Below are 22,041 nucleotides of genomic sequence, written 5' to 3' on the forward strand. Positions count from 1 at the left end.
GGAATTCAAGGAGAAAACTAATTCCTAAAAGGAAAATGCTATTTTATTCCTACTAGAGAGGGGGAAAAGAACTCCGCAAAAATAAAATAATAAGAACTACCAACTCATTTCATTCTGTATAACATCGTAGTCACAGTCTTAAGACAGTTAAAAACATGGTATTCCAACTCGACAGTGGCTGCTGTCTAACCAAGCGCTATTAGCCCAAGTCTCCCAAGAGTTATACCTGAATGGAAGGTAGGGGGAGTTTGAGCCAGATAGGAGTGCTCTGTAGGCTTCTTCTGGTGTCTTCTTTAAATAGATTACCTAAGACAGATAAATAGCAACATTTAGAACACCACCAAAGAATGACATAAGACTAATTTAATTACCCACCAAATTTGCATTTCCCGTTTTCCACTTTGACAACTGTCAGTCCTGGTGATAATGCTAACCTTTAAAAGACAGCAACCAAGCCGCCAAAATTTCCTTTTCAGCTTGAAGCTGAGCTGCCACCTTGGGCTTAGAAACGGGTAAGAGTTTCAAGACGGAGCATAGACCCATAAAGAGGCCATCCAGGACTGTTTACAAGGCACACTGAACTGATACAATGGCAGGGTTTTCCCTTTTGGGAACAGAATAATTCTACTTTCATTATTATACTGTGTACTCACAGTACAATAAAATAAAGTACAGTAAAATCAAATCACAACACAACAACGCATATGAATGTGGGTAGGAGACCCTAGGAGGTGCCCGAGTGGCTCAGTCAGTCAAGCGCCTGACTCTTGGTTTCAGCAGGGGTCGTGGTCTTGGGGTTGTGGGATCAAGCCCTACATCGGGCTCCATGCTCAGTGCAGAGTCTGCTTGGGTTTCTTCTCTCTCTCTCAACTAAATAAATAAAAATATTCAAAAAGAATTTTTTTTTAAAAGAGCACTAGAAAACACACTGGCTTGACTGTTGATACCAAGGATACTTAAATCCCTCTGGCCCAGCATGATAAACTAATCTTAAAGAAACAAAAAGGAGCTCTTCAAACCAGTAAACAACTTAATCAACATATTGACTATATAATATGTGCTAGGCACTGTATGGTACTGGTACCTCTCTTGATAGAATTTACATTATGGGGCAAAGACAATAGTTAACAAAAACAAACACATTCTGAGATAGGTGCTAAAAAGGAAATAAATAGCGTTCTGGAAAGAGACTAGAAAGGGGTTGCTTGAGCGAAGGCACAGAGAAGGCTCCCTCAGAGACATGTAGGGTAAGATCTGCAGGGCACACGCCATGGAAAAGCAAGGGAACGGAGGAAGCACTTGCCAGGCAGTGGGAATAACGAGGGCACCATCCTTGCCGAGGGAAAGAGCTTGGTGATCGGACAGAGAGATCCTCAGTGTGGCTGGAACGTGGGAAGGAGAACCAAGTGGTGGCCAAATTGTGCAGAGCAATACAAACCATAGGCAGACTCCAATTATATTCTATGTATAATTTAGTATCTTAACTTTGAGCTGAGGACATCGGTCCTTTTCCTCTGTAGTTTGAATCAAATTTTATTCCCAAAGATCCTCTCTACCTAGAATTAATGGCATTATTTCAAAACCCTGTGCATTTCAGCAAGAGTGCCAGGGTCTCAATTCTTAAAAAGCAGGGCCTTCCTCTTTACTTGCAAATCTCCTTTGAGTTTTAAGCTAGCCCACTAGCAATATATATATATTTTTTAAGATTTTATTTATTTGACAGACAGATCACAAGTAGGCAGAGAGGCAGGCAGAGAGGGAGAGAGGAGGAAGCAGACTCCCCGCCAAGCAGAGAGCCCGATGCGGGGCTCGATCCCAGGACCCCGAGACCATGACCTGAGCCGAAGGCAGAGGCTTTAAACCACCGAGCCACCCAGGCGCCCCATCCCACTAGCAATATATTACATGCATTTTTAACTATTAATATTTTCAGGACTAGAAAACATCTTAATTCTGTCTTCTAAAGAAAGAAAACTAAAATAAATATATAAAATAGACTTAAAACCTTTAAAAGAAAGCTCTGTACTACTTGACAAGTAAGCCTGACAGTCTGATAGAGACACACCAACCAAAGCCAACTGAACGTGAAACAAGAACAGCCCAGAAAATGAAACCACTGCAAAGTATGATCTAGGCGTGAGTCACTCATTCTACAAGAGAATCACAGCTCTAGTTGCAGCTCCAATAATTAGAAAAATACACTTAAATCAACCCTGGCTTTTAAAGCCCACTTTCAGTAACCAATATGAAAACAGCATTTTGCTGTGCCTTAATGGGAGGTTATACCCTATAAATAGAGATGGTAATAATGCGGTGATTTCTCAAGCCTAAAGATGCAGCACTACTGGAAAGCTGACTACCTCTGCTAAAAGGGAAAGCTGCTGGAAAATGCTTCTGTGTTTGCATGACATAATTAAAGCTCAGACAGCAACCTTTGAAAAGCAAAAATACATTTCCTTCCTCAGGAGCAATTACATTAATTCCCTTTAATTTCAGGGCAGCCATTCTGCAAGAGAGGCAAAAGACCACATGAAATACTTCTTTAACCTGGATACCCCACAGGGTTTAGCTACTCATCTTACCTGCATGACTTAGCACACATGACCCATGTTCTCACACTGTAAGATGAGAGTCTGTTTTTATTTTTATCCCAGTGCTAAATTATTAATAAGTGCAAAGTGAAACCCAGCAGAGGCCATCTAAATTCCCAGAAGGGTCCAGGGGCAGGTAAATACAATGACCTTTTAAAACCTGATGATAGGTGAAACGTAATAAATGAGTGCCTTACTGTATGCATGCTAGGGTCATTAAAATACCAAATTTACTTCTAAAAAAGAACATGTCACGGATTTTTTTTGTCAAAGATTCTTAATGCCACATCTTCTGCGATATGTCTCCTATTAAAAGAGAAAGTGAGACAGACAGACAAACTAGGCCTGACTAAAGCTGGGAATAATAAAAACATTTATTAAGCCTTGCTGCTGAGGAATCTAAAGCCCAGAAAGGCAAGGAACTTTCCAAACTCACACTGCTGCTCTTTGACGGAGTTGGAATTCAAACAAAGATCCGACTCCAAAGTCGGTAATCTGCTAAAAAATATAAACATACGCAACAGGAGCACAAATGGGGGGAAAAATTCCTATTCTTCCAAATTCTTAAAACACCATTACACTTGACTTTTTTCTTTCTTTCTTTCTTTCTTTTTTTTTAAGATTTTATTTATTTATTTGAGAGCAAGAAAGAATGAGAGAAAGCATGGGAGGGGAGAAGGTCAGAGACAGAAGCAGACTATCCGCAGAGCTGGGAGCCAGATAAGGGACTCAATCCTGGGACTCTGGGATCCTGACCACTTGACTTCTTAAAACTAGGTGACTTCAAACTGGTAACGGTAGTTGTGTCTAAGGAACAGGGCAAGGAAAGGGACTGGAGGAAAAAAGGAATACTTTCTACTTGACATTTTCTACTATCTCCATGTCTTATATTTTGTACAGACATAGATTAATTTGTTTTTCAAATGTAGAGTAACTAAATCAGTTAAATAGTAAATGTCTACTCTTTTTAAAAATGAAACCAGGGGCATCTGGGTGGCTCAGCTGGTTAAGCCTGAGTTTAAATCAGTTAACCTAAGCCTTAGGCTCAGGTCATAATCTCAGGGTCCTGGGACAGGGTCCTGGGATAGAGCCCATATCGGCCCCAGCTCAGCAGAGAGCCTCCTTCTCCCTCTCCCTCCTCCCCTCCCCCTCTGCTCATGCTCTCTGGCTTGCACAAGCGGGCTCTCTTTCTCTCTCTCTGAAGTGAATAAATGAAAAAATCTTTTAAAAAAATAAAAATATAATAAAAACAAAACCAAATTTAATATCAAAAATTGGTTGTCAGATATTCTAATATCTCTAAAAAATATTTTCTGAATAAAATTAATTTCAAAGAATCTTCTAAATCTTTTAATTTTCCTTTTCTGCCTCCCAGGGGAAAAAATACATTGTCTACTCTCCTCACTAGATTTTAGCATAGATAAACCCAAACTGAAAGAATCTTCCCAAACTTTTGATAGGTAAAACTAACAAAAGCCTTCTGCGTAGTGCTTGATGTATGTACCACTCTAAGTTACCCCTGGAGGAGTGAGGACATGTCTTTTATCAAAGTACACCACTCTTGCCAGGAATTCCTAGAAACCTCTCAATAAAATAGCACTGGACAGACACGTTCTTATTTTTAACTTACTAGAATCTAACCAGTTAAAGTGATTGTGTTGGAGTGCCTCGGTGGCTCGGATTCAGCTCAGGTCATGATGATCCCAGGGTCCTGGGATGGAGCCCTACATCGGGCTCCCTGCTCAGAGGGGAGCCTGCTTCTCCCTCTGCCTCTCCCACTCCCCCTGTTGTGTTCCCTCTCTCGCTGTGTGTGTCTCTCCATCAAATAAATAAATAAAGTCTTTAAATATATATATATATATATAAATAAAATAAAGTGATTGCGTTTTTGCTTAATTAACTTTAATGCCAGATACCAAGGACCCAAATAATTCTCTCAATTTCTTTACTAAAAGATTCTTAAAGAGCCGGCACTTAAAAATAAATAAATAAATAACCAACCAACCAAAGGCTGTGAGGTTTTTACTTAATAACATCACTAAAGTTATAGTACTATAAGATGTAATTTATATGATTTACCAATAAGGCAATGTTTCCTACACTTCAACAAATCATACATCAACGTTTCCAACTTCTGACACCATACATAGGACCATGTATTATTATTTCTCCTTAAACAGACACACCCTTTTAAACCAATTTATTCTGAAGTGTTTTATGTCATTGCTGTTAACAGAAAACCAGTATCATCTGCCATGTAGATTCTAGACATAAATGAATATTAAAATACACAATTTACAATATTTAAAAGTTTGTGCACACCACACATTGAGAAACAATGCTTCAAAATATCACGTTTGGGCTAATTTTATAGAAGAACAGCAGGCCAACCTGGGAAGTTAAATAAAATCCTCTTTAAATGAATCCAAAAATATTTCTAAATAACTTCTTTTTATTAAATCCTATGGTCATTAAATCTTTAAAGCCTGTCCAGAAATAATATACATAAATTTCAGAAGCATTTTGAAATTTACAATGGTATTTCTCCATTCAGATCATTTAATCCCTCGGATACATACAAAGTGATTCTTCAAACAACGAATGGCTTAATATAGAAGGGCTAAACCAGACTTTTAGTCACAAATTGGCTGATGGTCTTTCTCTGGGGATATTTGCCTCAGTTCTAACTGTCTTTAGCTGTGTTTTTAGGTGCTATTATTTCTCCAAAAAACACTTAACTATAAAAGGCAACACAGACACACATCCCATATACAGCTAAAGATGAAACCTGTGCCCCTATTTAAATTATATTTACATTCTGTGACCTGTAAAGCGGAAATACTCTTGAGGATTTGATTTGGTCATCTGAGAGAGTATTCTTTAATTTTGGCATTTGATTTCCTGTTATTGGTTTACTACATTGCTTGTTTATAAAAGAGGAAACAAATGCTGAGAACAGCCTTTCCCCTTCAGGTACTGCCACCAGAACACTGACGTGATAGCTGTGACATTAGCAGTCTGACCATTTCTGAGTCAATTAAATTTCTTCAAAATAGAGAAGTTACCAGAAAACAGATGTTAAAAGCAGTCTAGAAGCCCTAAAATTTACTAAATATGAAAGACTTAAACCAAAAGAGAAATTTTCCTTAAAATTTTCAGACAGGTAGTTCTAGCATACACAGAGTACTAAATGGGGACATTACAAAGATGTCTCTCTGTAGAATATGTGCTTTGGATTCTATTCCACTAATTAACAGTCGTGCACAGGCCTCTCTCTCAAGCCCCATGTAACAAAGTTATCGTACTTGCAAGATAGCAATTAAGGACAGGGGTGGGCAGAAGTAATAAGAGAATGTTTCCCTGGTGAAGCTAATCAGTGTAGAGCCCCCACTTAGTTTGAAAGCACTGCTCCCTCACTGGCTTCTCCCACCATCCCCGTGTCTGTCATCCGGAGTTCCTCCCGGTCTGCCAAACTCAATCTCAAAAGTCACCTGTGACCCTGGCCTCTCTCTTTCATTGTGTCCATCCTCATCCAATCAATATCCAGACTGATTCTTTCTCTAAAGCCTCTACAGCCCGAGTGGCTGAAACAGAAGATTTGGGGACAGAAAGAAAAGTATACAAGTATCTTTTCAGATTTATAAAACCACCACTTTAGGTCCCTCCAATGACCTGAGAGAGAGAGGCCCAACCACGTTAAGGGTGCTAAATCTTTAACTGCATTTAGTTTTCCGGTGAATCTGCATTTGACTTTTCTGTCATGACTATACCATCACCTTATTTCAAACCCTTCTCACCACACTCTAAGACTAACATGGTTTCTTTCTGCCTCCCCTCCTGCCTACTCCAGCAACTCTGGAACAGGACTCTGAGAGTCTCAATCCTGCCCAAAACCCCCAGCCAGACTGCCCACCCTTCACCAAGACAAGGTGCCAACCGATGCCTCACCATTCCAGAAGCATACCTGACACCTTCATCTGAGGTCTCTTCTGGGATACTCCACACCACTTACGCTATTAAAATTCTTCCTATTTCATCAGACTTAACTTGAATACCACCTCCACCACGCATTTTTTCTTAAGCTCAGAAACCCTTCCCCAATTCCTTAGATTCAACTAGAAGAGTGATAATGACCATGATAACGATGGTAATAATAAAAACAAAGAGTTACAGGGTGCATACTATGCGCCAGGTGCTATTCTAAGCACTTGACATAATTTGGCTTAATAATCCTCTCACAATCACCCTGAAGTCGGTTCCATTATTAACCCATTTCCATTTATACATGAAATGCTGAGAATGGGTTGCTCAAGGTCGCACAGCTAGGGTGTGGTGGAGTCAGGCAGTCTGGCTCCCCACAGCCCTCCTAACCACTTCCTGATGGGCTCCTGACAGCTCTGTCGTAATTATTTTCCTTTAAACCAAGTATAAAGCTCCTTAAGTGCAACAGACATGTTTTTATTGTTTTTATACCTTTATAAGCCTTACGATGCCTCCTATCAGATAGATGCTCTGGGAATATATGTTTAGCTTTAAACGTGTAAGGTTCTACAAGTGCAGCCACCCTGGAGAGTTAATTTAGCTTAAATAATAATCAAGTGAATGAGACTTTCTAAATGTGTCCCTACAATTTTAGTGATAATGCCCAAGGGAGCTAGTGAAATTAACTTTCAGAGCCCAGTTATTTGAGAGCATCAAGCAAGATGTAGTCAATTCTTCAGTGATGTACTGAAAGAAAAGGTAAGATAGAGACTGATTCTACAAATAAGAGCTCTAGCTCAGATGACGTGCATTAGCTTATACAAAGTATTTCAAGAGTCCAAGCACACTGCCTGACCCAGACATTCACTGTCCCAGCTCCCCTGTGTCTGTTTGGAATCTACCCTCTACAACTCCCAACACCTGGTAAAAGGCAGGCAGCAGGAGGTGGAAGAGAACACGAGTCACCAAGGATCAATGTACTTAACTTAATGCTTACAGTTTTGCAAGAGAACCTGCATACACACCAGAACATGGGGGAAGTCCGCAACCTCACTAAGGAGCTCAAAACTGCTGACAACAAGGGCTCTAAAGAGGGCTGGGGAACAGTCAGCAAAGGACCCTGACTTGACTCAAGCCTTCCTTGCAACATGGTCACGTTTAGATGGCTACCTCTTCCCTTCCTTGGGACCACAGCTCTAAGCCACTCTGGTAGGACAGGCTTCCTCCACAACCTGATGAGATCAGGCCCCTCCCTCCATTCTCAAAGCACCCTGCCTTCCTCCCTCAAATTTTTACCCAAGTTAGTCTTCCGGGGTGATTTCAGTCTGTCTCCCTGGCTTGACTATAAGTCAAGCAGGATGTCTGCCTCTTCTCTGTGCGCAGGACTCGGACTCAACACTGCCTGGCGCGTGGCCCACACTCAAAAAATGTCTGATGGATGCACAAACAAACAGCAGAGAGAAAGGGTGTGTTTTATGTGAGAACAAGTGTGACATGGTCACAGGACATGGATCACCTAGCTAGAGCATAGGTGATCGAGCGCAGTGGTCAGGCACCCCAAGTCTACAGCCAAGCTGCCTGGATTCAAATCCAGGCTCTTTCATGGAGCCATATTACATGAACTCTCTGTGCTTCTACTTCCTTACCTGTAACGTAGGGATAAGCATTGTAACTGCCTCATGAGACCGTGGGGAAGATGTAATGAACTGATATGATAAGTAAGATGCTCAGATTTGTATTACGCACACAGCTCTTCCATAGCAAGTGACCACCGAAAGGAGATAAACTTTGGTCCCAAAATATTTCTTTTCTCCTTTTGACCCCTGATTCCCTGCATGGGAATCTGGATCCACAACTGTTACTTCTGACTCCGGAGTCCTAAGGCCTGTCTATGTGTACAAACATTGAAACATGAGGCTGTAAACATGATGTCCCCCATGATGGCTAGATACCAAATGGCCTTCTGCATCTCTTGGTGCCTTAGAACCAACAATCATAAGATAAATGCTGTGGGGCCCCTGGGTGGCTTAGTTGGTTAAACGACTGCCTTTGGCTCAGGTCATGATCCCAGAGTCCTGGGATCAAGTCCTGCATCGGGCCCCCTGCTCAGTGGGGAGTCTGCTTCTCCCTCTTGACCTTCTCCCCTCATGCTCTCTCTCACTGTCTCTCTGTCAATAAATAAATAAAATCTTAAAAAAAAAAAAAAGATACATGCTGTGGACCCCGTTTTATCAAATCCATTGTCAAAATACCAGAAGATCCTTGAGGTGGCCCACATCTTTCCCCAACAAAGTACATGTAACCAGAAGAGAACTGATGCTGTACTCATTTTTCCTTATGTGAACTTCTCATGAACAAAAGAATAAGAACACTAGGCAAGGTTTATTTTTAGGAGAGGAAAGCAATTACCAGTAACTAGCAAAGAATGAACCACCAAAGTCCATCGAATGAACATCTACAAAAACACACCATGAGGTGAGAAACTCTGCAAAGAGTTGAAACATAAAACTTTTAAACAATGAATTTTGGAACACTGAAAAAAAATAAAATTCAAAAAAAAAAAAAAAAGAAAAGAAAAAGGTTAAAAAAAAAAACAAAAAACCTTTTAAAGGCTCTTCCTTGGCTCCCAACACTTTGATTCTCAGACTTCTTTTTTTTAAATTATTTAATTTTATTTATTTATTTGACAGTCAGAGATCACAAGCAGGCAGAGAGGCAGGCAGGGTGGGGCGGGGGAAGCAGGCTCCCCACTGAGCAGAGAGCCCAATGCGGGGGCTCAATCCCAGGACCCTGGGATCATGACCTGAGCTGAAGGCAGAGGTTTAACCCCCTGAGCCACCCAGGCGCCCCATGATTCTCAGACTTCTTTAAGTGTCAGGGCACTTAATTTATAAACCGCTTTTTCCTGAAGATAGCATTAAGTTTAACCATCATATGCAAGCACAAACAAAATATTTAATTTTACTCTTTTTAGCAACATTTCTCTTCTTAATCATTTCCTTTCATTATAATCAGTGACTAAGAAAACAATATCAACATTCACCTTTAAAACTTAAAAAAAAAAAAAGAAAAGAAAAGGAAAAAAGCCAAACATCACACAAATGCACATTGATTCTACTTTTATTCTCATTGTTTATGGAAATAAAAATATTCAGTGTTAAGCAATCACTTACAAATTAGATAGTTATGTCCGCTTACAAACCAGAAATGCAACTGAATATTTAAAAGCCTTTATTTTATTCAGTCTATTTAAAATCTGTTGTACTCAATAGCCTAATTAAAACAATGAATGAATGCACCTTGTCTTTAACACATTATAAAACAAGGTGAGTCGTTCTCCCTGTTCTTCCAGTTTTGAGTCTATTATAAATCACAGATTATGAGGCCTGCAAAGACAATGTATTTGCTAAACAAATACGGAGGCCACACTAAGTCTAGAAGTCAGGCAGAATCTGATGCCAGGTCTCCATTCCCATCACTTATTTCTGCCCTAAAAATACTTAATACTCATCTGGCATCCTTAAGAGAACAAGGTCTAGGGACGACCGTACTCTTTGGCTGACATGACATTTGTTCTGAAATAGTCTCAAGTTCATCTCTTTACATTTTAATTTGAATTCGAGATTTGATACACAGTGGACTTGATTTATTTGAGAACTCATTTTTAGAACAGAAATACTATCTCTGCCTCTCACGGGCGTGAAGAGAGTGAAACCAGTGGCAGCTCCTTTGATGGAAAATTTAGGAATATCGTAGACAATATTAGCCCTGTGTGTCTTCCTAATTTGACAGGAAGTGGAATTTTAACAGCCTGCAAAGATATTCTTCCAGAACTGACATCTACAGTCTGGACGAACACACATCCCTTGCTAGCGGATCTCAGTAACACTTCAGGCTTCTCCTGCCCGAAGACGGCTCATGTTCCAACACAGATGTCGCCGAGCTGCTTGGACCTCATTGAACTAGCTCAGCCCCTTATTAAAGCAAACCGAGGAAACGCTAAGCCAATGTTCTCAGCACGCAGAAGTCTAAAGAGCCCCTTTTAAAGGGGAAAAGGAAAAAATATTTGGTCTCAAGAAAACCTGAGTCCCTAGTCTCACACAAGCTGAGTATAATGCTGTTATGGTACGACACAAAGGTAAACATAACCCTGTGTCACCGTCAGAAGCCAGTCTCTATAGGAAATAGAAAAACAGACTCACTCCAGAGCATTAATTGAATAACACTCTCAAATGGAATGGTTCCATGTCAAAAATTCCTCATGCTGAGTTTCACGGATTATTTCTGGATATAGTATGAATTTTATTTCATAAAACCTCTCAAATTAAGAAAGAAAAGCAAAAAAAGTGATGTGTTCCTTAAAGCAAGGACTGAATTTGATCAGGCTTAGCAGGAAAAGACCATAACTTCCTTTATGATGAAGATGTAGATAATAGATCTACAACAGACCAAGCATCAGTGTTTAAATCCTCTTAACACCTATAACCAATTATAGAATGTCTTCAACTTGCAGCTAAATTATATTCCAAAAGTGTATTTGTAGAGGCTAATATTTAGATCTCTGGAAATAGTTTCCCAAAGACAAAACCTTATGGCTGTCCGTCTCTTACGCTAGTCCAAAAATGATCATGGAGTCTATGATAATCATTAAAAACACACATCTAAAATAAACTGTGGTGGAAAACATGATTTCAAAGACTAAAAACTAAAACAAAATAATTAAATTAAAGAGGCATGTTTGCTTTTTAAATTCTCTTCCTTCAACGCTAATACTTGAGGAAAGCCTGGATTAGAAAAATAAAACACAAGGAAACCAATGCACATGTTTTGAATGACTTGAAAGTGAACTTTGAATTATTTCATATGTTTGTCTGGTATTTTAATGTATCTAATTTCACTTCAAAATGCAGTTTTCCTCAGTATTTGGCATTATGATTAGGACTGATTCCAAATCTGAGGCAACAGGAGTCGTGGCAAATACGAGAGGAGAAAGATTTTCTTGCTGTAACCAAAGGGAGATAATTGGGAAAGAAAGTGGATGAGAAAGGTCAGAAACTTTCAGGACAAACATAGGGGGAAAACTGCCAAACTCGCCAGGAATGGAACCCAACCAGGGAGGGAAAGCAATATGACCAAAGTATGGCTTGCTTCCTCTGAACTTTCAGCAAATTATAGCAGCTTAGGCAGAGGGTAGGAGGTAGACCAGACAACTAAATGTATTCATTTTAGTAACCAGAGCAAGCACCTGAGGGACAAAAAAAAGAAGCCTTTTTGAATATAGGCATCTTATCCTTTTCCACATTGAAGAAGTTTTGTCGAAGAGATGTTATCCAAACTTCTAAGACAGAATCCACATAGCATGTGAACTAAATCTCAGATCTAGAATCTCCTAGTAACTTATAAGCTACTGTTCTTTGAATTGACTCAAGAATAGAAAACCAACAATGAACACAAACAAGGAACTGGTTGTTCTCTTCCAGTATTTACGAAGATTTGTTGCTTAGAGAAAGCAGGAGAAACAAGAGCTTTGCCCATCAGTCAGGTGTTTGCACTAAGGATTCCAGGGCCATTTTTCTGTGTATTAGCCCAAACTGTTCAAATATATGCCACGTGACAGAACATAATGGAATTAATCATTCTGAAATGTGTATAGATCTTTTAAAGAAGTAACCCTGTTCCCTGAAAGTTTATTAATTCCACAAACAGTACAATTGAAACAACTGAAGGCGATTCCACCTTAAATAAGAGTAACTTAAATCCAACCAAAAGATCTATTGCATGCATAGCCAATATATGTAACATATAGGATGTCTATCCACCTTCCCTGCAGCTACTGGAAATTTCCCTCCCCTTCCAGCTCACTGCTGTAGCTAAAGTTCACTGCTTTCAGAAAGCGCCCTCCTTCACTCTGCTTGGTGATGTCATAAACTGTCTGTTGATCAGCAGCAAGACTGAAGGACAGATTTACTCGCAGTAAGGAAAATAAGGAAGAAGAGAGGAAAAGAAGTCGATGAGCAGAGGATTTGCCAAGTTTTATACACAGGTGGTTCATTTCTTCATTCAGGAAAGAATTACTGGTACCAGGCACCAAGAACAAGTCAAATATATTCCTAACCTCAGGAGTAGCCCTTTTACATTACTTCATATCTTCTTCTTTTTTTTTTTTAACTTCATATCTTCTAATAGAAGCCAGGGGATCCCCAACTTCGAATATGCCTCAGAAAAAACCTTCAAAGCTGTTTTAAGATATAATTATCCTGATTTCTCTCCCCTGAGATTCTGATTCACCAGATATGAGAAGTCTGGCCTGCGGGTATTTCTGACACAAAATCATGGTTTAGAACCGCTGTTATAATAAGCCTTACAGAAGTGAGGCTAAATACCTGAAATTCTATCACAGAACTACAAATACATATTATTTCATTAGCTTTACGTGATAGTTGATAAGGAGGCCAATATTCTCTGTGAAATTCCAAGGGTACAACAAAAGGCTTTGCCTATGCCCTTGACAACCCATGTGACAAATCTACTTCTTCATTCATGGGTCTTCTAGTAGGGACTGAGTTATATTTTAGGGACACAGAAATGAAGACAGTAGGAAAGGCAGACATGTAAATAATCAGACCATTATGGCATGGTAGCATAAGAGAAATCTGAAACCCAGGGCCAACTGTACCATGGAGAGCTTTAAGCAGAGTACTGAAAGATGAGTTTTAGAAGTCCTTTTCAGGGGCGCCTGGGTGGCTGAGTCGGGTAAACATCTGCCGTCAGCTCAGGTCATGATCTCAGGGTCTTGGGATCGAGTCCCGAATCAGGCTTCTTGTTCAGCAGGGAGCCTGCTTCTCCCTCTCCCTCTGCCTGCTGCTCCCCTGCTTACGCACTCTCTCTGTGTCAAATAAATAAATAAAATCTTAAAAAAAAAAAAAAAAAGTCTTTTCCAGTGCAAAACAGATCATTTCAACTCTCCAACAGCTTCCCTCGTGGAGAATAAAATCCAAACTCTTTCCCTCATACAACAGCCCTGGCGGAGACCTCAGCCCCTTTGCCCTCTGTGTTCCAGCCACCTCAGCTTTCTCATGCATCCTCAGTCATACCAAGTTCATTCCCACCTCGAAAGGCTTTCTACATGCTATTCCCTCTGCCTAAAATGTTCTTCCTCTTCATCAGATTAACAGTCATCACCTCAGGGAGGGTTTCTCTCAACTCCCAATCTGAAGCAGCCAGCCAGTCGCTAAGCTATTACCACCGAGTTCCTGTCCCACAGCAGAATATAAGCTCAATGAAGGCTACAGGAGCCCTCTACTTCCCTCTTTCGACTAAGCTAGAAGGAAAACTACAAAATTCAAGTTTTAACCGTGAGCAAGTCAGAGCCAATTTCTGTAACATGTAACCAAAAAACTCAAATCATGACAATACGGCTTTTCTACATGGGAGCCAATGAGGAAAGGAGGAGCAGGGAAAGGAAGGTTACAAAGCAACAGGAGAGAAGTGATCAGAAACAGAGGGAGCGGAAAGGGGTGGAAGTAGCAGGGAAAAATCAAATATGAAGGAGAGCCACATGGAGATAACTAGCAGTGGTAGGTGAGTAACAGCCATAAATGGAAGCCAAGGGCAAAGTGTAAGAAAAGTGTAACTGGTTATTTCACACAGCAGTGCTAACTGGGACTCTTGGCGCCTCAGTAAGCTGGGGGCTGCTAACAAATGGGGAAGAAGGATGGAAATGCCAAAAGGAAGGGAGTTCTGGTCCCTCCCTGTTCTGCCTCTTGGGTCAAGTTCCTTAATTTCTCTGGGTTTCCTAGCGCAGTCAGGAGGAGGAGTGGGGAAGGCTAGGAGTGGGCAGGCAGGGCAAAGGGAGGACCTCTCTCCAAGATCTGTCTGCTTCTGGAACTTAGGGAGAATCACTGTTCTGTACACAGTTCCACTGGAGCAATTCTTCAGAGGAGAAATTATTCTTTGAATTGCTAGAGTAGATACAGTAAAAGCCAGAGTCCCATCCTGCAGTCTTTGTATTTAACTTCAGATCTAGGTCAACCAATATTCCTTTAAAAAAGTAAAATAGAGTTTATAGAAAGAGTCCAGTGGCCCACATTCTGGGTAAATCCCAAAATTCTTTATTGTAATAGAAGGATCTTAATCAACAACTTAAATCTGACTTCCTCTTCCATGAATTCAGAAGGAAAATATTGTCATCAGTGAGTACACATGTATAAAATGTAGTATCTAATATATTTTTTTAACTCCGCGCTAATAATGGCATAACCCAATGCCAGGATGTCCTAAAAGTGGATGTGGTTGTTTTTTAATTCATACTTTTGCTTGGAAACAAGCAAACAAAATGATTTTAGAAACTGTTTTAAAATGTTAATCCCATTTTGTCACTCTTTCCATTAGTTCACAGATGTGTTTCCAGGAAAAGAATAAAAATGTAAAATGTGGCTCTGGGTAAAAGATGTAGTTTGCTGCCAAAACTACTACTCACTTGCAGATACTGAGAATTTTCTCAACTTTTCAGACATTTCTGAAGGGAACAGAAATATCTTATCACATTCAACTAGCGGCATCTTAAGCATCCCCAATTCCAAGGCAGACAATACCTCGCAATGCTATTAGAGTAGTTACAGCATATCCATCAATTCTTTGTACAGGATGGGTCCATTCCCATAACTTTTAACAAGCAGTTGATTTCAAATTAAAGCACTGCAGCCAAGACCCTGGTGACAGAAGTCAAGGGGATATGAACACAAGGAAGGGTCACCAGTTCCTTCAAGGAGCTCACTCTAGCTGTGAAATGTGTAAACCTGGCGATTCACAGACCTGTACCCCTGGGGATAAAAATACATTATATGTTTATTAAAATAAAAAATTAAAAAGAAAAAAAGAAAAAAAAAAAAGGAGCTCACTCTAGTGGGAGAGAAATGGCAAAGCAAGTGATTGCAAGTTTATTCTAGTAGCTGATACCGGACATAATCAACTGTAAGATGAGGTAAGAAAAGCTAGCATTGCGGGGCCCCTGGGTGGCTCAGTGGGTTAAAGCATCTGCCTTCGGCTCAGGTCATGATGCCAGGGTTCTGGGATGGAGCCCCGCATCGGGCTCTCTGCTCAGCAGGGAGCCTGCTTCCTCCTCTCTCTCTGCCTGCTTCTCTGCCTACTTGTGATCTCTGTCTGTCAAATAAATAAATAAAATCTTTTTAAAAAAAGAAAAGAAAAGCTAGCATTGCTTAACAGTCTGGGTCAAATACTAAGAAATGACAAAATAAGCAGATGGGGAGTAGGGAAGGAGTAGGCAAACAAATTATGGAGAAAACATCAGGAAAGATTTCTCTGAGAAGGGAATTACGGTTTTTTCTCGTTACTTAGAAATTTCTCAAAGCAAGCCCCAGTAAATGACTCACACACCACCTCTCAACACAAGTGTCACATCTGATTCATCCCACGGTGTATAGGTTCACATGGAAAGGCTTGTCTGTCTACTCATTAATTTCAAATTATGGACCATGAATATTACTTCCCTATTCAGTCATGCTCTGAGGTACTGTAGCAACTCCAAACAGTTCTTTCAGACTGAGGTAACACTTTCCTAGTCCCACTATTCACTTTGATTAACTGAATTTGCTAACTACATCCCCAGCTTTCGGTCCTCATCAAAAAAGCTTAGTTTTCCATAATGAAAACTTAGGGGCTCTATAAGCATTTGTCATGAGGGGTGAGGGGGGTAAGCACAGGGGACACAAGGCTGGGGCAGAGGAGCAATAAAGAAGAGAACTGAAAGAAAGACACACAGGGCAGAGTGGCACTAACATGGGAACCTAGTAGCTGACATGGGCTTGGCTAAGCGTACCCATGCAGTCACCATGTTTTGGGCACTAAAGGTCTTAGGAATAACTCAACACACAGTAACCTCACCAGGAGCTCCAGTTAGCTCCTCTTTTATTTAAAATTTCAGAAAATACATATGGAGAGGACTTTTTATTTCAATTCACTGTCCACAATGGGGACAAAGGCTATTTTACTCACTACATCAAACAGAAGAGATTTCTTGAAATGAAACTTACATAGATTAAAATTATGCATTCAAAAACTCTTACAAACCTAAGGTTTAAGATTAGATGTCATGAAGTGCATAGGGCATCACGTACCATTGGCATGAATACAGAAACTACACTGGACAAGGCAGTCCCATAACAGACCCAGAGACCGGGGCTCAGCACTGGCTCCCCAGGCCCCCCAGCGCTGACCTGAGTACAGTCTTCTCTCATTCAAGGTTGTCACAAGTGAATAAATGCACTTTTTGCCTGCCAGGAAGAAGGGGATGTGTAGGAGTTTGAGGGAAACATAGTGATTCAAATGAAAGTAAGATAAGAAAAGACAGATTGCTGTTACTTGAGGTCTTAAAACAGACTCAGCTTTTCCCAGCCATCAAGTTATCAACTGAATCAATGTCATGTGGAAGCCAGCTGGACATCTTGATATTTAGACAGAGGAGCTTTTTGAGGAGTTCAGAGCACTTTCCATTTTCCTTTAGCTGTTCATGGTTAATCGCAGGCTAACCCAGACGGGCCAAACAATCACCTGGATATTCAGTGCCAAAACTGATACCTTAAAAAACATGCAAATACATTTCAGATTGAAGCACAATAAACAGATTCTGCAACGGCTGTGTTTTACAAACAGAAGGTAACTACCCATTATTGAGTAGCAAAATCAATTTAATAGGGTAAAGTGTTTTGTTTTTTGTTTTTTGTTTTTTCATAAAATAGGGCAGAATATAAAATCAGTTTACCTTACCCATTGTAAAGGAAGAATTGTTTCATGAACATTTTGTTTTGGTTATACATGTGAATAGTGTGTACTAAAGGGCAGTGTGAAATATGGTTCTTACTGGGGTATTTATAGTGAAAGAAGCTTGCAGAGCGCTGTCCTGAGATCCGGCCTGAACTGCTTCATGTCAGTCCTTGGTTCTCCTGTTTTCCTATCACTCCTGACACTTAGACCTAGTCTAAGCCACCCATGGAGATCCCCAAAGCAAGCATCAGCAGAACTGCCACTGCATTTGCCACTCCATTAAGGTATTTGGAGCATTAGCCCCATTAGCCAGAATTAAAAGCTCAGATGCTACCTGGAAAAGAAACTGCATGACTGAGTGAAACACTGCTTTGTAACTAGAAAGCTCTGCCCTTCCACACTACATGCAATTTTGATTCTTCTGCAGAAAATTATGGTGTAGCTGTAGCATTATTCCAAGACTAGCACTGCTCAATTACATGCTGTGAATGGATGAAGCTCCAACTAGGAACTTGGGGATTTGGGTTCTAGTCTCTCACTAACTAGATTTGACCTTGGGCAAGGTACCTGATCTCTCTGGGCTCAGATTCTCCAACTGAAACATGAGGAAGCAGGACTGGAGCAGAGTTTTTCCTAGTGAATTTCTTACAGTGGTACCTTCAGGGTTCTGCAAAAGTGAGTCTACTTTTCTAAATTACCGTACATCTATTTTTAGACAACAGACACAATAAACAACAACAGAGAAAACAAAAAACACAATCCAAGGGATCCAATATAAATTTTTACCATGGTGGAAATCACCACGGCAGTTGTTCAGCAGCCAAATAACTTCATTTTGCATAGAACTTGGATGTATTACCTCCAGAGGTTTATATTCTACATATATTCTAGTGTGTGTATATATATATATTTATTGAGCAGGAAGTTTATAGTGCTTCACTGGGGATACATCTAAATGCAAGTCTGTTCTGTCCAGATACTTGTATAACACTGAGCAGAGACGGCTCCAACTTGCATAATTGCCAGGTGAGTCCCAGGCAAACATACACAGGGCGTGTTAATTGCAGACTAACCCAGATGGGCCAATCACCTGCACTCACATCAGGCATTACAAATACATTTCAAGTGACATTCTGATAATGGACAATCTCTTCAAGGCCTCGGGTACTTCTTTTTAAAATTTTTTCCATAAAAAATGCATCCAATTAAAATTTTTAAAGATTGAACTCTGATTAAAAAGTTTTCTAGTGTTCTTCCTTTAAGCTTTGGGTTATTTCTCACCAGAAATTACTAAAATTGCAAGGACAGCTGTTAAAAAAATTACTGACATTCGTTAGCAACAAGTGTATAATGTATAAATAAGGATTTTCCCCTATTAAGAAAAACAAACTTCTGAGGCCAAAATTAAGATTCTCATCTATAATACTGATATCAAATGGTTATACATATTAACAAAGCCCATTTCAGTTCTAAAATTGCAGAGTTATATAAAATATTTTGTCTTACTCAGTAACTTTAAAAGTATAAATTAGTACATCAAGACACTAGGATTCTTGCTATTATTTTTACAATTAGTCCTGACTTCATAATTTATTCTTATGTACTACAGCTTTTAAGTTACTCCATATTAAACTTTCAGGAATGGTGGAAGATTAACTTTTATTTATAAATGTTATTAATATTTATTTATTAAGCATTCAGCCATTCAAGCCACAAATATTTACTGAGCACTTAGGATGTGTCCTGCAGTGTTCTAGATGCTGGGGCTATTGTGAGGAACAAAAACACAGCTCCATCCCTTAAAGGGAAAGATAAACAAGTAAATGCACAATTCTAAGCAGTAAGAAAGTACGTCCCCTTAATTCAGTATATAAGGGGGGACATAAGCTTTATGAACATAAGCTTTGTCACAGAGAAAGTATATGCCTCTTCAAGGCTACTAAGATTCAAAATCGGTGGGTACACTGCTGCAAGCATAGTGTATCAGCACTTAAATCTATGTACTAAATACAACATGCTCACGGGCGTGTGTGTGTGTGTGTGTGTGTATGTACGGAAGTATGTGAATATAAATGTGTGAGCTTATTTACAGCTTGGAGGAAGTTCATTACCAGGATGCCAAAAGGAGAATAGGAAAAAAAAAAAAACTGAAAAGATTTATTCGGTTAAACTTGAGAAACACATCTTTCACCAATCAAAAGCAAACAGCTGATTTTCCTGGCCCACAGCTAAATGTCACATGCAAGGTGGGCAGAAGGGTTGAATGAAAGATAATATTGCTCCTCCTAAATGCTGAAAACTAACAGAGTTTCCAAATTCAAAGAGTTTAAAACTGAAAATGCTGTATGATCTTAGGGAGCCTCACCTGTTTTTAAAACCACCAAAAATATAAGCCCAGGGCGATAAAAGCCCGTCTGGCCCATTTACAGGCAACATCACAAAAGCATTCTTGCCTATCAAGCTCTGAAAGGAAGGAACTGCAAAACAGGAAATTGCCCTGCCCAGCCTTGAGCCACACCTCCCTTCCTCTCCACAATTTCCATAAGCAGAAGAAGCAAACGCTATCTGTTAGATGTACTGAGAAGCCACAGAGGTGGACAGAACACTACCAGCTAACATCCGCTTTATTACTATTTCAGTAAATACTTAAGGTAAATGCCTTTATTATTTTGAACCAACATTCTTCTTGATGATTTTACCTATGTCTTTAGATAACACGTGCTTAACCTATAGCTTTTTGATGACAAGTTAAAGAAGTTCTGAAATTGCAATTTACAGATGAATTGTACGTTAGAGATTAAGAAGACTAACATGTTTGTCCCAAATGATAAAAACAAAAACAAATTCATAGTTAGTTGGCCTAGATTACCATTTTTCAATGGTTTAAGCACATCTACATGAACCACTTTTAAATAATACTATTCTGAGTATAATTTTCTATGTATTCAGTAGACCACTAGGTGTTTAATAATCAAGAGATCCATTATCAGCAGTTCCTTTGTACTCAGATGTATGTACTTATTAACAGCATTTTTGAAAAGTAACAGAACTTAAACAGAAGGTTTATGGACTTCCTAATTTCTTACAGAAACTTGGACTGATGGGTGTGATTTCTAGAGGTCTACATCTATTGCTACAAATTAGATTCAGGGAAATGACTTCTTTTCTTTTTTTTATATTTATTTATTTATTTATTTGAGAGAGCGCAAGTGTGGGGCAGGGAGGGGCAGAGGGAGAGGGAGAGAGAGAATCTCAAGCAGACTCCCCACTGAGCACAGAGCCCAACTCAGTGCTTGATCAATATCATGACCTGTGCCAAAATCAGCGGTCAGATACTTAATTGACTGAGCCACCCAGGAGTCCCTAAACAAATGATTTTCTTAGAGGAAAGAAGAGTCTGATATTTTTCGACTTTTTAAAAAATGTTTTATTTATTTATTTATTTAACAGAGACACACACAGCAAGAGAGGGAACACAAGCAGGGAGAGTGGGAGAGGAAGAAGCAGGCTTCCCGCTGAGCAGGGAGCCTGAGGTGGGCTCGATCCCAGGACCCTGGGATCATGACCTGAGCCGGAGGCGGATGCTTAACGACTCAGCCACCCAGGTGCCCCTATTTTTCAACTTTTTTTTTTTTTAAGATTTTATTTATTTATTTGACAGATAGAGATCACAAGTAGGCAGAGAGGCAGGCAGAGAGAGAGAGGGGGAAGCAGGCTCCCTGCTGAGCAGAGAGCCCGATGTGGGGCTTGATCCCAGGACCCCAGGATCATGACCTGAGCTGAAGGCAGAGGCTTTAACCCACTGAGCCACCCAGGCGCCCTATTTTTCAACTTTTAATGGTCCAAATACAGGAAACAGATTTGCAAAACACCAACTAGTCAAAAGTTAATAAAGCTACAGATAAATGCAGGAATAATAAATCTCACTAATAATCAAAAAATGATTAGTAAAACAATGAGGTATCATTTTCACTAATTGTATTTCTAGATTTTTAATGTCTACAGCCAATATGCAAAGGTATATGATACAGGAGATTTATTTCACATGCTGCCAAATCTTGTACAAACTGGCATAAATATGGTAATATGCTCCAAGAACCTAAAAAATGCTCAGGGGTACCGGGCTCAGTGGGTTAAACGTTTGCCTCTTGATTTTGGCTCAGGTCATGATCTAAGGTTCATGGGATGGAGCCCAGCATTGAACTCTACACTGAGCAGGGAGTCTGCTTGAGATTCTCTCTCTCTCCCTCTGCTCCTCCCCTCCACTTGCACACACACACACTCTCTCTCCCTCTCAAATAAATTAATAAATCTTTTTATAAAATGCTTACATTTTAAAAAATCTATTAATCCCACTTCTGGTGACCTAAAGACAAAAATCCACAACAAGAAATACTCATAATGCCAAATGATATTTGTCACATTATAACAAAATGTTGCAGAGGCATCTAAAATGTTATACAAACAATGGTATGCCCTCTAAACGGAGTATTATTTCATCATCTAAGTAGTAAAAAGGCAAAACATACGGAGGCCAAGTGAAAAAAGGCTGACAAAACTACATTGCAGTTATACTTCAGTGACTATTCAGGTTTAGAATAATGTCATTGCAGGAGGATATTCCTACTTTTCTTCTATAAGGGGGTTATGCCACTTTTTAAATTAAAAAAAAAAAAACATTTTTAGA

At 39.7% G+C, this 22,041-nt stretch overlaps 1 protein-coding gene across 5 annotated transcripts in view; it reads right to left on the reverse strand.

Annotated features, from left to right (window-relative positions):
• The window catches only part of CDC14A (cell division cycle 14A), a gene marked incomplete at its 3' end in the record, with an annotated part of 171,167 nt that overhangs the window by 106,958 nt on the left and 42,168 nt on the right, over positions 1–22,041 (reverse strand). For all 5 annotated transcript variants that reach the window (XM_080801548.1, XM_080801546.1, XM_080801547.1 and 2 more), the window contains one exon: positions 227–306. In XM_080801548.1, the coding sequence (XP_080657674.1) occupies positions 227–306 (80 nt within the window). The remainder of the gene's footprint in view (positions 1–226; positions 307–22,041) is intronic.

Source organism: Martes martes (genome assembly GCF_963455335.1).
Source record: "Martes martes genome assembly, chromosome: 4".
NCBI lineage: Eukaryota > Metazoa > Chordata > Mammalia > Carnivora > Mustelidae > Martes > Martes martes.